Source organism: Pinus tabuliformis, chromosome 3_1 (genome assembly GCF_031772625.1).
Source record: "Pinus tabuliformis cultivar Carrire ecotype Pingquan chromosome 3_1, CPIR1, whole genome shotgun sequence".
In the NCBI taxonomy this organism is placed as follows: Eukaryota; Viridiplantae; Streptophyta; class Pinopsida; order Pinales; family Pinaceae; genus Pinus; species Pinus tabuliformis.
Window position 1 is genome coordinate 655,669,800 of NC_142301.1, and position 17,178 is coordinate 655,686,977.

Below are 17,178 nucleotides of genomic sequence, written 5' to 3' on the forward strand. Positions count from 1 at the left end.
GCATTTTGCCAATAGATGTAGTAAATCTAAATCAAATGTTTCCGATAACAATGTTGAAGCTCTGGAAGAAGCATGGGAAATAGTCAAGAAGAAAAAATCAAACCCCCCTCAAGGAACATTCCCAAAGGCCCCCTCTGAAACCCCCACCCCCCCCTCCCAACCCTCTGGATCTGACCCTTCCTTCCCTTCTTCCTCCAACCCTTTCGAAACTCTGTCTGCAGAAGAACCCCCATCCCCTCCCCCTTCCCCGAGAGGTCCCAAGGTAACCCCTACCTCTCCTCCCCCGACCTCCCCTCCCCCAACAGTAGAAAGAATTCTAACTAGGAACAAGTCGAAGGAAAATAACACCTCCACTGACCCTCCCAGAAAAGTCGGAAGGAAATCTAACAAAGAGATCAGGGATGAGAACGCTGCAAAAGAAATGGCCACAGGGACCCAACAGCCAATGGACACATATCTAGATAAGACCAAAGGAAGCGGAGAGAAGATGAAAGAGAAAAGCGGGGCCTACAACAAACAAAGTAAATGATGATTTTGGTCTCTTGGAATTGTAGGGGGATGGGCTCCTCCCTAAAAGCAAATGCAGTCCGAGACCTCCTCAAATCAGAACATCCAGACATTCTCCTACTCCAGGAGACCAAAATCACTGAACAGGAATTTCAAAACAGCATGAAAAGAAGCAGAATTTATGTAGGAATAGCATCAAGCGCAGCTGGTGCCTCAGGAGGCATAGGGACAATTTGGGACAAAAATAAATGGAAACTGAAAGACCACAGGCAGAACAGATGGTGGATAAGATCAGATATGCAAAACATAGCCACGACAGAAGAGTACACAATATATAATGTATATGCACCCCCCCACTTCAGAGAAAAAGCCTCTTGCTGGGAGTCAATCACCTCAGATCTAATGACTGCTCAAGGAAGGAACATCTTCCTGGGAGGCGATTTGAATTTAATAAGGAATGCTGAAGAGAAGATGGGAGGGAACTTCTTTGCAGACTCCTCAAGAGATGCATTAGAAGAAATCATTCAAGCCCACAATCTGGTGGACATCCCACCGCAAAATGGGCGTTTCACATGGTCAAATAAGAGAACAGGCAAGAATAACATAAAAGAGAGGCTGGACCGTATCTTGGCACAAGAGAGAATAGTGGCCAATTTCCCAAGTATTCAAAGCTCAATTATTCAAGGCTATATATCAGACCATAAACCAGTGGCTTTGAAACTGGACAAAGGGAAGAATATGGGACCGCTCCCTTTTAAGTATAACAGAGCCTGGGACAGCAGTGATGATTTCAGAACCTTGATAAAAGAACACTGGGCAACAGAAATCTCGGGCTCCCCTCATTACATCTGGGAAACCAAGCTCAAGCTCCTCCGGATCGCCATCAAGCAATGGGCAAGAAACCATGCAAAAGAGGAAGGCAAAAAAAAAAACCGATCTCCAAACAAAACTAGCACAGTGGAACCAAGAAAAGGAAAGAAGCCAAGACACAGAAGAGGATCAAGTTAAAGAAAATGAACTGTATAAGGAGCTGTACAAACAGAACAGAAGGGAGGAAGAAGAGCAAAGGCAAAAGTCACGATGCCTTTGGCTCAAATCAGGAGACAAAAATACCTCTTTTTTCCACAACAGCCTCAAACTAAGGCGAGCAGGGAACAACATTGAAAGAATAATAGTGGAGGGAAGAGATCTAAGAGAACAAGTGGAAATTAGGGAAGCAGCGACCCGACATTTCCAAGCTCTCCTAACAGCAGATCCTCACTACATGGAAAACCCGGATTTCCTCAACATAATTGAGAATAAGATCTCAGAAGCCCAAAATGCAGATTTGGATAAGGAGATCACGACGGAGGAGATAGAATGGTCAATTCACAGCATGGCCTCGGACAAGGCTCCGGGCCCTGATGGTTTCACAGTGGCCTTTTACAGAACTCACTGGGAAATTATCAAGAAGGACTACATCAGAATGGCAAAAAACTTCTTCACAAAATGCAAAATGGGCAGCATAAAATCCTCCCATCTAGCCCTTATTCCTAAAGACCCCAATCCTCAAACATTTGATCGATTCCGCCCTATATCCCTGTGTAATGTCTCCTATAAAATCATCACTAAGATCTTAGCAAACAGGCTAAAAAAACTCCTCCCTTCCCTCATCTCCGAGAACCAAGGAGGCTTCGTCCCTAGGAGACAAATAACGGATAATGTCATTCTTATTCAGGAGGCAATTCACAGCAGCATATCTAGAAAGGAAAGGGGCATGATCATCAAGCTCGATATGGCAAACGCCTTTGACCGGGTTAACCATTCATTCCTCCAGGCAGTTCTAAAGAAATTTGGCATCTCTGAGTTCTTCATCAGCAGGGTCATGGAATGTATTTCCTACAATTGGACAGCTCCTCTCATTAATGGCAGGCCCAGCAATGCTTTCAAAAGTTCAAGAGGCTTGAGGCAAGGATGCCCGCTATCCCCCTTCCTCTACATCATCATGGCTGAAACTCTAAGCTTGCACCTGGAGAATATGCGCAAGTTAAAGGAAATAACAGGGGTAGATATAGTCCGAGGAACCAAGGGGATTAATCACTCCCTTTTCGCCGATGACACACTGTTAATTGGAGGTGCCTCAAGCCTTATGGCCCGGAGGTTCAAGAAAACATTGGATCTATTCCTTCAAGCCTCTGGAGGTAGGCTAAACAACAACAAGTGCATGATCTACACATGGAATGTCCCCAGACACATAATCCAGAGAATCTCTATAATCATGGAAATCCCTGCTCAAAGGAACTGGACTCATTTTATGTACTTGGGGCTACCCTTAGCCAAGGAATCAATTAAAACTGAGATTTGGGCCAAGCTAATCGAGAAATTGAGAGGGAAGCTACAGAGCTGGGGAGTGTATTGGCTTAACTTGGCGGGCAGAACAATTCTCATCAAGGCCATCCTTTCAGCTCTTCCAATCTATCAATTTGCCATTACTCTCGCCCCGGCCAGCATCCATAAGCACATGGAGCTGATAATTAGAAGCTTTTTGTGGCAGGGAGGAAAGCAAGACACAAAAAAGTTCAGCTTGGTAAAGTGGGACAAGGTCATTCTTCCCTTAGAGAAAGGAGGGCTCGGAATTAGAATACCAAGATTAGCAAACATGGCTATGGGCTACAAATTGACCTGGAGAATTCTCAATGAGAGAGGAGCCTGGTGGACAGAAGTCATCAAGAAGAAATACCTGAACGGGGTCAACAGCAATATCCTCTCAGAAACCATCATCGACAGGCAGTGTACACCCATTTGGAAGCTTATCAAAAAAACTCTCCCCCAATTCAAATCCTGTATCTCAAGAGTTCCGGGCAATGGCAGAGATATCAGCATCTGGGAGGACAGAATAATGGGATCGGAGGCTAGGGAAGCGCTTCCTAAATTCAGGCCCCTGCAACGGTGGATGTCAGAGGCAAATCTCAAGACTCTTTATGACATCTCTCTTTGGGAACATAACTGTTGGATAGGCTGGAGGTCTATCACTTTCCCTAATGATCTCAAGAACCTCTGGGCTGATCTTAAAACCTCACTCATAGGCTCAGCTCCCACGCACAGAATGTCAGATGATAAATTTGTATGGGACCCCAATGGTGGCAGCTACACGGTCAAAGAGGGCTATAAAACACTCCAAAATGCCTCAGCAATAAACAACTGGCCTCTTCACAAAGCAGCTTGGAGAACTGAATGCCTGCCAAAGGTAAAACTTTTCAATTGGACCCTTCTCCATGGTAAAATTCTCACTGCGGAAAACCTCAGGAAGAAGGGCATTCATGGCCCCTCAATCTGCTGCATGTGCAGGGCAGCGGAGGAAAGTAGCAACCATCTTTTTATAGAGTGCCCTTTCGCAAGATCTTGTTGGAAACTCATCACCAGCCCTCTACTCACAGGTGATCTTCCCAACCAGATTACTCTCCTTCAGAAAAATTGGGAAAAAAGTTTCCCCCAAAACAAAAAAGGTAAGACCCTAGCTACAAGGTCGTGGAACAGTATACCCCCAAATCTATGCTGGCAGATATGGATCGCCAGGAACAAGTGCATATTCAATAACAAGAAACCAAGCATCTCTAGCACCTTGGCTAAAGCGATCGCACTCATTTCAGAGACCATTGAAGCAAATGGAATAACCCAGATAGACTCGGAATCGACAGATGCAAGAGTAAAAGAGTGGGTGAGTAAATTCAATTATGAAACAAGAACTAAAAAAAATGTAAACACAGGAAAAGGAAACTTGGATTGGAAGTTGAGAGGGACCAAGGAAGAAGTCAGAAATTGGATACAAAAACAAAGGAGACCCGCCCTCCAATTTGATGGGGCATCAAAAAATAATCCGGGCCAAGCTGGAGCTGGTGGAATCATCAGAGATCCTCAAGGAAAAACCATAGTGACATATGAATGGGGATTAGGCTCCATGTCAAATAATAAGGCAGAGGCATATAGCCTCCTCCTGGGGACCTCTATCGCTAGAAAACTCGGCCTCCAAAACCTTCTTATTATGGGAGATTCTGCTATTATCATAGCGGCCATGACCTCAGGGAAAGATTTCAAGCAAATGGCCTTGAACAGCATCAAAAGCAGGATAATGGAAAACATCAGGAAATTAAGCGGAGTCACCTTCAAGCATGTGCTAAGAGGAAACAACACGGAGGCTGATGAACAAGCTAGCAAAGCTACAAGCAGACAAACAGGCCAGGTCAGAGAGAATGATGAAGTTTATGAAAAAGATATACCCTAAGCAGCCCTTCCCCATCCCCTCATTCCAGAACATCAGTCACCTCAGGCACCATTTCCATCGTATCAGGCTCTTCCCCAAATCTCCCTTCCCTTCCCCAAATCTCCTCGACTGCACAATCTGGTACCAAAGAAGACAAAACCGCCCCCATGACTCGGTCCACATCATTATGTTTTATCTCACCATGAATTATCTTCTGTCCAGCGCAGTCATTCTCTGGCTGCGTGATCGAGCCCATCCCCTTCGCACGCTCCTTGACAGTAGCAGAATCATTTCAGAGGATCTCAATCCTCCCAAGATCAGATCCTCTCAGCACTGGATTAAGCTTCTGAGGAGCTTCTCTCCTTCTATATATTGCAGTTTGGACCTCAGGGAAGCTCCTCTCCTTCTATATATTGCAGTTTGGACCTCAGGGACTCCACAGTTCGCGGCTCCGCAAGGCATCTTCTATGCGCTCTCACCAAGCGATGGCATCATTCTGAAGCTCCCAGCTCTCATTGGGATCCAGAGCTCCGCTCCTTGCTCTTGGTAACTGCTGGTATATGTTCTGTTGTTTTAATTATTGCTGACATTTTGTTTCTTGACCGCTGCAGAGCTCCCCGTATTCCATTGCTGCCCATCCACCTCAATCCCCAGCGCTCTACGCTCCTCACATATCTGATCTACCTGCTCTGTAATACCGCCTCCCTTCCCGATATCTCCCTTCTCCCCGATTTCCACCTGTTTTCTCATATTACAGACTCTCTCATCCTGTCCAGCAACATGGCGAATCAACAAGACCAGCCGAACGCTCAGGAGCCAGCAATCAATCCAATAGACAGGATCTTCAACAATGAGTGCACTATGTGCAGAACACATACAATCATGATTAACAGATTTGTCAAGCACTTCAATGATCTAAAAGACGATTATGAAGCTGATAGCAGATCGAAGCGGAAGAAGTTGGAGAAGCAAAAAGAAGAAATAGAAAATCTGAAAGGAAGGTGCAGCCATCTGGAGGAAGCCATTGAGCAGATCAGAGCCCTTTCCCAGAGCTATCAAGCTGAGGCCTCAACTAAAGCCAGCGCCAGGAAAGATCCCCTCCCCGATGATTCGATCACTCAGAAACTTCCCTAGAAACTATGGACTGTAAATTCTGTTGGTTAGGTGGTGCTTTTGTTCGGCAATATAGCCGTTTCCTTTTCACTTTCAGTTATCATAGAGGTAGCAATGAGGAAAATGGGTCTGCGCACCCGGTTTTGATCCTCTTCGCCCAAACTTTCAATATCTATGTACTAGAACTATGCTTCTGAGTTTTTATAATACAAAAGTAACCGATTCTGTTAAAAAAAAAAAAAAAAAATGTCCTTCATGAGTCCTAAACGCGGTCTTCTCGATATCCTCTAATCTTACCCATATTTGATAATAACTTGATCTCAAATCTAATTTTGAGAAGTATTTTGCGCCATAAGTTCATCTAGCAACTCATCTATAAATGGAATGAGAAACTTATTTTTAATAGTTATCTTGTTTACGATAATCTATACACAATTTGAAGGAATTGTCCTTCTTCCTGACTAGCACTACTGGGCTACATACAGACTTCTGCCTTTTGTAATGAGTCCACACCTCAGCAAATCTTGAATGAGCCTTTCTATCTTTGATTTGTGATGATAAGGATAGCGATATGGTTTGACATTCACGAGTGTCGTGTTTGGTTTGACTTCAATGATATGTTCTATCTCCCTTTCTAGAGGTAATTTCATAGACAACTCTTGAAATACCTTGTTATATTTCTAGATCAAGGTTGTAATCTTAGGTTGTTGGTGAATTCCTTCCGTAGATAACAATTCTAACTGTTGACATTATGCTACGAATGCAGGTAGCAATATGGTTTGACATTCACAGGTGTTGCGTCTGGTTTGACTTCAATGATATGTTCTATCTCCCTTTCTAGAGGTAATTTCATAGACAACTCTTGAAATACCTTGTTATATTTCAGGATCAAGGTTGTAATCTCAGTTTGTTGGTGAATTCCTTCCGTAGATAACAATTTTAACTGTTGACATTATGCTACGGATACGGGTGATCCCCTTCGAATAAGCCTTTTCATTTGTTGCGCCGATATGATTCAAGTAGGAGGAGCTTGAAAACCAAACAATTTATATTTCCTTCCAACCCATTTAAACTTTATAAATTGCTTCTGGTGATTTGTGGAATATGTTCCTAATGTTTGTAACCATTGTATTCCTAAGACAACATCTACACCTCCCAAGGGTACTATGTAGAAGTTGGATTCCATTTCGTAATCACTTAATTGCAATTTGGCCTTGTGACATTTCCCAACTCCATCTAATTTTTCTCTACCAAGGAGCCTTCCTACCACTTCACATGCCCTGGAGAAGCAGCTACAAGGTCTCAAGAAAGATTTATACTTCAACTTGCCAAGTAATGGAGTTTTAAAGTGTACAGAGTCCACCCACCCCTAGGAATGTGTCAATCTTCTTGCCAAAATGAATAAGACATGCAAGGAACCAAGATTATCAAGCTTATAAGAATTTCACGTCACAATTAGAGCACAAATAACCATAGCAATAGCGTTCCATATATTAGACAATAAACGTGTAAAATTTTCTAAAAAGAAACCACTTAAATGACATGAGGATTATATCCATCCATTATACTTGCAAAAACGAAGCTCCAAGACAAAAAACAAATATCCAAACATCAAAATGCATCAATTGATCGCCAATTCATCCAGCAATAGCAAGTCTGAAATATTTTCTCCAAAGAGATACAAATCCAAGTGATGATGAATGAGAGAGAATGCCTCTCTTATATTTATACAATCTTCTAAGGGATTTGAATGGCCTATTTTAGCCTAATAATGCCCCTAAAATAAAATAATGTGCAAAATAACAATACTTTTGGTGACAAGCCTACCAAACAGCAATTCCATAATATGAAAAATAAGCCTCCCAAGAGGGTCAAAATGGTAATACAATAGCTAGGAGAGCCACTAAAAGGCCTAGTAGAGTCCCTCATGTGCCAAAATGAGTGGAAGGGCTCCCAAAATAGTGATGAAGGGGATGGCCCCTTGATCTCCAAGCAAATGAGTTGTGGTGCCCTCAAGTGGTTGTGTGGGCACAAAACATCCTCATGGGTCTCCAACTGAATCTAACAAGGGTGTATCCTATCTGCAAGGGTTGAAGGATGATGCAAGCCCTCCCTATGTCCCCCATGTTAAGACACAACCCCATCTAAGCCCTAGATCAACTGCCAAGTGTGTTGTGCAAGTGTGTGGCCTACTAGGCAAGATGGTCCAGGTGCGTCATCATCATCAAATAGGTCGAACACAAGCAAGCAATGGATGGTGTTGAAGGATCCCATGGCATGGCTATCTACTGCCTACTATAGTGGAGGCCCATGGCTCTCAACGCACACCCTACAAATGCCAATATGACCCTCTGGAGGGCTTGGATCCATATAGGGAGACCAAACCCCACAATGAAGACCCACCTGCAATCTTGTATAAGATCTAATGCGTCCCCTCACCTTCCAATACAATAAATCATTAATGTAATTGAGCAAACGAGCTTACAAATCATGGAACCAAGTGATCACTTCATAGTGGCATGCCCTTCCATAATGGGCTTTAGAGTGTACAGGGGCTTCCAAGTTCAAGAATGAGGTTAATCAAGGACCCTATTAAGTGGTTTCAACCTCTATGGGAATGACAGGTCCATCGTAAATCTGTCATGTGGTAGATGTCATGTGATATAATGATGGAACAGAGTGGGGCATCAAAGGAAGGCTCCAAAGCACATGTCACAATACAAGGGTAACTATGATGAGAGAAGCCCACACTTGGGTGTATAGATGTAGGAGGGGGCAATCGTGGTACATGAGTTACACCGGCCTTTGTTTTTCCACCCTTCTTCATATGCCTTTTTCCTTTTTGTTGATTATTCTCTTATTACTGCTCGGGGCTCTAGGGGATGAGAGCATGATGAGAATGATATAATAGTGAATACCCTCTTAAGGTTGGGCAATTCATCGCCCACCAGGGGTTGGGACAATCATGGGTTCCTTGATGTAGGGGGCTAATGTAAGGGCCCTAGGAACCAGGGTGATGGCCATAATGATAGGGGGTAGAGCTCATGTTTGCTTTTGCCCACGTGGTAAATTTGTATGTCCTTGACATCTTATACATTTTATGGTACATTTCCTGTTGAGAGCAGCCAAATTATGTTTTTAAATTTCGTTTTAGCCGCATCAACCTCTGGGGCATCGTTCTAGGCTCAGCCCAAATTGTGGACAAGGGGAGGGGGAGGCTAACTCCTTGTGGACTCGATGGACCAATGTGGACCCAGATGGGAAACATATAAAGAGGTTATAATGAGTGGAGGGAGTGATGTATGTGGTGTCAAAAAGCGGGACCACACAACCAAAATCGGGATTTCCCATGTAGTCACTCCTAAAGCTGGTGGCCAATAAAGGAGATCCCAAGGGACTACGATACAAGGTTAACCACCAAGTTGGACAAGGGGACAAGAGTACAAATCAACCCCGTCATTTCCGTTGAATCCCCCCACTAATACATGCCCAAAAGTGTTCATGATAAGCAAGCAAAAATACCTAACTACATAATGAAAGCCATACCTTCAGGGTTGGAAGGCCCATCTTCAAACATACAATCATGACAGATGGGCAAGGGTGCATAATGGTTGGCTCAGCTGGCGGAGATGATGGCACATCAAGCTATCTGGTGGTTGCAAGGGGTTGTTCGCTGCCAGCTAAGGACCGTCTAGGAGAAAAAAAATCTCCTATGGGTGTCACCCACAAGTGGTGGGTAACAGGGCTAACTACTAGATTTTTGTGTATCTTACTAGATTTCTAGATTTTCTAGGATTAGAATCTCAAAATTTGTTATGACTTTTGTTAGTGCATAAATATCAAATTAATTGTTGTCAAATGTCAACAAGATCTTGGTTCACCTAGATGTCATTCTTGTTGTGGCATGCCCTACCCAACTGACATGTGTCAAAAGGGATGAGCTTGGACACAAGTCTGATGCAAATTTTATGCAGTGTAGCTCCACCAAAGGAATTACACTTTATGCAGTGTAGCTCATGACCTTGGGGCATGTTTATCTAAGCATGTTTCAAAAAAGTGTTCATAGGGATGACACATAGCATAAAACACATGCAAGCCACATTGCATGACCCACCCTCATAGAAAAGAAGACATTATAGAGATAACAATTACAGTTTGGCCTTCCAATTATACTTTATTGTATTGCATTCTATATGACAAAACTCCTACTTGGAATGTCTTAGTGTTGCTATTGTGTGTGAACTACTCGTGTCCAAGGAGCCACTATTGTGCAACCACCTAAACTTACACATTCTTTTTATCATATATAATGATGTAGAACATGCTACATTACCTCCTTTTATTGATTGAGCCATACATCTGCATAATGCTAAATCAAAAGAGTCATTTCTCATATGTTTCTGATGTGCTCATGTGCGTTAAGTAGGTTCCATATAATTTAAGGCCCAAAATATTCACATTGGAAAATATACATAACTTAGGACAAAAAAGAGTGGCAACAAACATTTCAGCAACAACAATTAGGCTATAGAATTTAGGTCCATGTCTAATAAGCAATGATGACAATGAGTATGCCCATGACCATGATGTGTACAATGTGAATAGAAGCCCCTCTCTTTAGTGGTACATTGAGAGATTCTAGTTTCATTAGAGGGTTCTATCCTTCTATATTCAACTTTTCACATCATTTTTTTAAGTTCCCTTCCATGTGGCATAATCAATTAATCTTAGAATCATAGAATAGAGATAAAGATAGCAATATCCAAATCCACAGTGCCAAATTCTTAACCCATGAGAGCTAACCTCATAATATTTAGTATTTGTTAACATATATATGATTAGATTAGAAAATCCTAGGTACAACACAATATACCTACAGCTCTCACACTCAATCTGCATTTCCTCTAAACTCAAGTAACAATCTCCTACTAAGATGTTAAATAAAATTTCAAGGTCAAGTTTCCAATGCTACCCATATTATAGCACTAAGAAATCAGCCCTCTTGTAGAGTCAAGAAAATAGAATCTAACAGTTCTCTGTGTTTTGTATGCATATTTCATTAAAAAAAATTCATGCCAAATTGTACAATATGTCTTTAATGTACGAATTGAAGAAAAAGCAAGAACAAAAGGACTAAACGAATCCCTTACATGATGCCACTCGAACATTTTCCTCAGCAAAAGCCTCACCACCTGTAGTCCCACCCTCAAAAAGTTCTACTCTCTTGTTTCCAAGACTGCTTGCATACCTGCATATTTTAACAAGAGTTCCATTTGAGAATGAAGTAAAATACTAAAATATCATTATCTATCTCCCCTTCATGGAGAAGAGAAGGAAAAACAGTTTTTCTTCATACTATTCTTTTGTTATTTAGATGCACATTATCCCTCTATAGTAATGATGTCTTATAATATGCACAAGTGCTATATACCCAGACAATATATTTTTTTCCTGTGTGTATTTTGTATTCATAGTAAAGAAGCATATTACAAATAAAATAATCAAGTTATTCCATTTAAATGACATCTTAAATACACATTATAAGAAGTTTAAAATTTAAAGAAGATACTCTCTTGCCTTATTCATGTTCCTTTTGATGGGTCTAACCAATAAAACAAAAGTCAGTTGCTTAGATATTGATGTTTTGTCCAAAGGACAAGCTTAAGTTTTGGGTATAATCCAATATATTGTTTTAGGGTCTCTCCAACAAGACTATTCAAAGCTTAAAAGATAGTTGGAAGGTAAATAACTAGAACCTCATGATTCATGCTAAATGGGGCTAAGCCTATTTTGGAATGCCTTTTTTTAAACAATAGCGAAATTATATTTGATGGCGCTACTAGACATTATGGATAGTTGGGCAGCTCACTATAGCTGACTTTCAACAAATCTAATCTCCACATGGAATCCCACAATGAAAGAAGTTGTAGAACAAGAAAAAATAGTAGTGTACAAAAGAAACAATATAGCTCATTTAAAAACAACCACGATAAACGCAAGCAATGACTAGCACCAAGAGAGGTCAAAGGCCTCGGCAGGATTCAACTGGAGAATTAGCATACCACTGTAGACGAAAGCATAGAGTTTTGACATAAAAACAAGGGAAGTATCTTATGGAAGTAGATCAATTCTTGTTACATGATGTAGTCTTTCTTATCCAAGTGCAACTTTTAGCAAATGAATGAACCACTTAGATTTACAAGGGGAAGATGTTATGGGAATATGGTGAAGTTAAATGTTGAGAGGACATGAGGAAGGTGGCACAAATCCAAGCCACCCTTATACCAATAAAATAACCTTGCATCAAGTAGAATCAAGCAGCTTAGTGTGTAAGAATGTGAAACTATTAAACAACTTGCATCAGGAGGAATCAAGAAGCTTGGTGTGTAAGAATATGAAAATAAGAAGTTCCATAGTCGTGAACTGGCTAGCACTAAAGAATGCCTAGCCCAATTTTCCAAAGGCAGCTGTACAACAAAAATTCAGGAAAATATTAAATAGCATACAATTTAATAGAAATAAGATAGTAACAATAAAGAAGTATAGTAATAGGATATACTTTGAAGTGTAGTAACAGGATATACTTCGAAAACGAACTTCTAGGTGCAAAGTAAAGCCAGAATTTACTTATCTGTGTTGTTATGCAACAGAGTACTAGAGAGCATTCATCAATGCCCAGAGCAAATCCATGCAAATAAGATATATGGCTAAAATCAGCATAGTAGCTGTTCATGTTACAAAATGTGCTACATAATTGGGTCCTGCAACTATGATGTTGTGATGTCATGATGTGTGTTCCTAGTCTTTTGAAAGAAGATTATGGGAGCTAGTTGCCTTAACACATGAAGAAAAAGAGAGAAGAGGAGACATGCTAAGACATTGAATGATGATTTACAAATACACTACGATATAACATTTATGCATCAACAAGTTCATCATTGCTTTATCAAAGGTGGTCTTAGATTGTCAACATTAGGCATTGTGTCTGTGGTTGATCATTACTCGAGGATACAAAATCATGTACAATGGTCATGCATTGATTTAATCCAAGTATACTATCGAAGTGTGCAAGGTCCCATTGCCAACCATGTCCACTTTGATCAACCAATGTGATTCATGTGAGATCCCCCAACTATGAATTATGCATCAGATGTTGAGTTATGGTCGTAGTTGCAAAAGTTGTTGGATGTTTGGAAGTTTGAACCAGCATAAGTGTTGCTTACCATGGCATGGAAGGTCCACCACTAAAATTTGTCATGTGTTAATTTTCCAGTGTTCTATGCTTGACACGATCACTTATTACATTTCTTCTTCAATTAGCAATCACTTTTATCTAATAAATTCAATCTTCCAAAAACAATAAGCAATTGTAGGTAGAATAATAAACCAAATGCACAATAGAAGACAGCCAAGAACAATAGAGAACAGCAATTTGGTCAAAGACCAAGGAAAAAGCCCACAAGGGGGAAAACTCTTTCCAAAATTTTCTTCTATTAGATTGTCATCAAATGTTCAGCAGAGAGTTACATACCCTTGACTACCCAAGTCAAGTATCCAATATCCAAACCAGTATGAGCAATATAGTCAAATTTGGTCAACTTGAATTCTGCAATTTTTGGTCAAAGTCAACAGCAGTCAACACATCCCTAACAATGCAAAGTCAAAGGTCAAAATCAGCTTCAAAAGATTCAGTCAACCTGCCAAAAGATGTGGCCTCCTTCCTTCAGTAAAAATCAGTTAAAACAGTCCCAACAATCTGCCCATAAGATCTGGTCAAAATCAAAATTTGACCTGTGGAAACCCTAGTGAATTTCTGCACTCAACACTGGTTAAACAACCCATAAAATCTAGGTCAGAGTGCCAGTCAACCCACCCTTCCAAACAGTTCCAAAATCCCAAGTCAAACCAAATCCAAAAACAAAAAAGTCAACACTGGTCAAAGGTGCCAAAACAGAAAGTCAACACAGTCAACAAAATACTCTCTCTCCTCTTCACACATGTGACCTCGGACCTGCAATTTTCAAAGCTATACAAACCAAATGAAGAAGGCCAAATATGCAATGAGATGCCTCCAAGTGATGCCAAGTGTGGTCTATTTATGTGTCCTTGGAGGTCGAATTTCCTTGCCCAGACCAACTTGTACACTTGTACTTTTGTGCAGATGTTGGTTTCATATTAAAAATAGATGTTGGTTTCATATTAAAAATAATATTTTTTCCTTGTGCAAATTAAATTCTTCCAAAGAATAGCAGGGCCTCCAAAGGATAAGGAGGGCTTCCCAAAGGAGGGAATTTCTTCACGAGGTGCAAAATTTCAACATCTTGTTGCAATGAATGTTGCTAGTGTTTTGGCAGTGTTGTTCCAACACAGGACCATGTGGGGTTTAAACACAAAATTGACGACTTTTGTATGGATCAAGCATTGGATCCCTATAGAGTATAAGCAACTATCATGATTCTGTCAAACTTGTGTTGCAAAAGTCTCAAAAATTCGCGATAAAATCGGCGGCTCGTGAGTGTTTTAGAGTGCCAACTCCATTAGCGCTCTTTTTTTTGAAAACTCATGATTTTGCCACAAAAGTCGTGATTTTTCTCCAGTCGCTAGAAAAAATCATGGGTGGTTATCAAGGCAAATTAAATTAGCTTTTAATGTTTTTTGGGGTCATTTTCTATGCTGAGCGACACATTTCGAGATCCGAGGAGAAGAAAAGGGTTTTTAGGCACCGATGAGGAGACAAGCAAGTTATTTCAAGTGATGATCGATTTTTCTCCACTATTCAACGAGTTCTCTCCAGAAGTTGCACACTTGCAAATGCAGAAAATTCCCCATTGTTGCCTCTTGTAAGAGTTTGGGCCCTATCTCAATCCAATGTGGTTGATCATCCTATCAAACCAACTATAAATTGTCACCTTGGTAAGTCATTGCCTCAGTAAATAACTAATTAGACTCAAACCCATCATTTGCTCAAATTCTTATTTTTCCCCTTTTTTCATTTTTTTTCTAGTTTCTATGGGGGCTTCAATGACCCTTGTTTCTCATGAAATGACATAGGAGTTTTTTTTCATCAATACATGTTTCCTTCAATGGAGAGGATTTCCCAACAACACCCAACTTCCTTGAGTAAAGAGGGTTTTCCTCGAATATTTTTGGGACTAAAGGAGATCTACAATGAGTTTAACTAATAAATTTTCAATTTGTTTTTTTCCAAATTCTTTATATTATGGATCTTCATTCCAAATTTTAAAAATGTTAGTCTTTAATTTTTTGTGCCCTAGGTTCAAACTCCAATCATTACATTGAAGAAAAAAATGTTGAGACATTTAGACCCTAAGTGGCAATAGGGTGAAGCCAGCAGGCTTCAATAAACACATTTTGATTTGCAAGTGATGTGAGAAGCATATGTCAAGGGGCATCAACCGATTGAAATATCATATGAGCCTAATTCAAAGACAAAATATATAACTTTTCCCAAATGCAAGTCCAAATATCATTTGTAAGGCCATCAAATCATTGCAAGACAGAGATGAAGCCAATGAAATTAGGGAAAAAGAAAAATTCAGCCCACAACAATCTTCCTTCACTTTATATTACTCAAGAAAATTAGGTCCTAGACCCACAAAGAATGTACAATAAAATTGCTACTAGTTTAGCCTAAGAACCGGCCCCTCTGGAAAATAGGCCTCCAGGAATTCAACCCTCTTGGAACTTGGCCCTCTTGAAAATTTCAAGCCTAGAAAATCAACATTCTTACTAACTCAGCCCCTCTTTCTCCCTACACACGGCCCCTACACACTAAAGAAAAATAAACCACTGGATAATTTGGCTTCCCGCCAAAACTCAACCCTCTTGTTCAGTAATCCTCTCTCTCCTAGACTTAACCTCCTTGAAAATTTCACCACAAATTCCCCTGTTGGAATCCTTTACCTTTCTCTTCAGTCCCAGAGCCTCTCACTCCTTAAGGAAATTGCTCTCTCAACAATAGCAATGCAATGTGACTTCATCCTCTCCCATAGGTTCTCTTTATGATTTCTCCATGGGCGAAGTCCTTGATCTCAAAAGTAATTGAGTGCTAGGATTAAATCCTAGCTTTCTTTGATCAACGGTGGAGATAAGATCTAATTCACTTAAATAATTGATTATTTATCCCTAGAAAAACATTAGCCCAAAGTCAACATTAATTAAATAGTCAATCAGAACACAAAAGAAGATCATATTAGTTTCTCCTCTCGAACAACCACCTAAAGTGAACTTCTTCACTTGCATGCAAAACACCATCATATGTTGAAGACCTTTTGAAGCTACAAAATCAACACTCCCTCCTAGCAAGGAATGGATTCTCCACCACCCTAGGTTGTCCCTATAGAACAAAAACTTCCCCTCTTGCATGCAAGACACCAGCCTATGTTGAAGACCTTCTAAAGCTACAAAATCAACATTCCCTCCTAGCAAGGAAGGGAACCTCCACCACCCCAGCTTGTCCCTATAGAACACAAACTTCCCTTTCATTTGGGGCTTTGGTAAGAATATCTACTACCTACTCCCTATGGAAATGTACTACACTCTCACAGCACCTCTCTAAACCATGTCTTTGATGAAGTGGTATTTGATCTCTATGTGCTTGGACCTGTCATGAAACACTGGATTCTCCAAAAGCTTGATGCAACTTTAATTATCACAATGAATCACAGCATGCCCCATCTCAAGACCAAACAACCCTAAGAGCATCTTGTGAAGCCATAAGCCTCACAACTCGCCAGACGTGTTGCCATGTAATTGGCCTTTGTTGAGCTAAGTGCCATTGAATGCTACTTCCTACTAAACCACAAGATCATTGCTGACCCCAAGCTAAAACAACATCCAAATGTACTCTTCTTGTCCATTGCACTCCTCACCCAGTCTGAATCTCTATAGGCCTGTAACTACACTCCGCCAACTCTAACATATCTTAGTCTAAAGTCCATTGTACCACATAGATGCCTCAACACATGCTTCGCTACCACCCAATGCACTGTCCTTGACTCCACCAAAAACAAGTTGTGTATTCACTACAAAGCATAGATTCGATCTACCATTAACCAGATACATCAACGACCCGATCAACTACCTATACAATGTGAGATCCACCAACTTTTCAAAAGCATTAAGCTTCATCAAGTTGGTAATTATAGGTGTAGACATCATCTTGCAATCCTCCATCCTATATCTCTTCTAGATCTCAACTATATACTTTCCCTACCCTAAGAAAATCTCTCCTGGTTGTTGACACACTTCAAGTCCCAAAAGGTAGTGCATCAATCTAATATCTTTAATCTCGAACC

General features: G+C 40.7%; 1 protein-coding gene across 2 annotated transcripts in view; it reads right to left on the reverse strand.

The window, feature by feature from the left end:
* Positions 1–17,178, reverse strand: part of LOC149188779 (putative plant SNARE 13) — a 70,042-nt gene that overhangs the window by 23,307 nt on the left and 29,557 nt on the right. For both annotated transcript variants that reach the window (XM_089411700.1, XM_089411699.1), the window contains exon 5: positions 11,011–11,108. In XM_089411700.1, the coding sequence (XP_089267826.1) occupies positions 11,011–11,108 (98 nt within the window). The remainder of the gene's footprint in view (positions 1–11,010; positions 11,109–17,178) is intronic.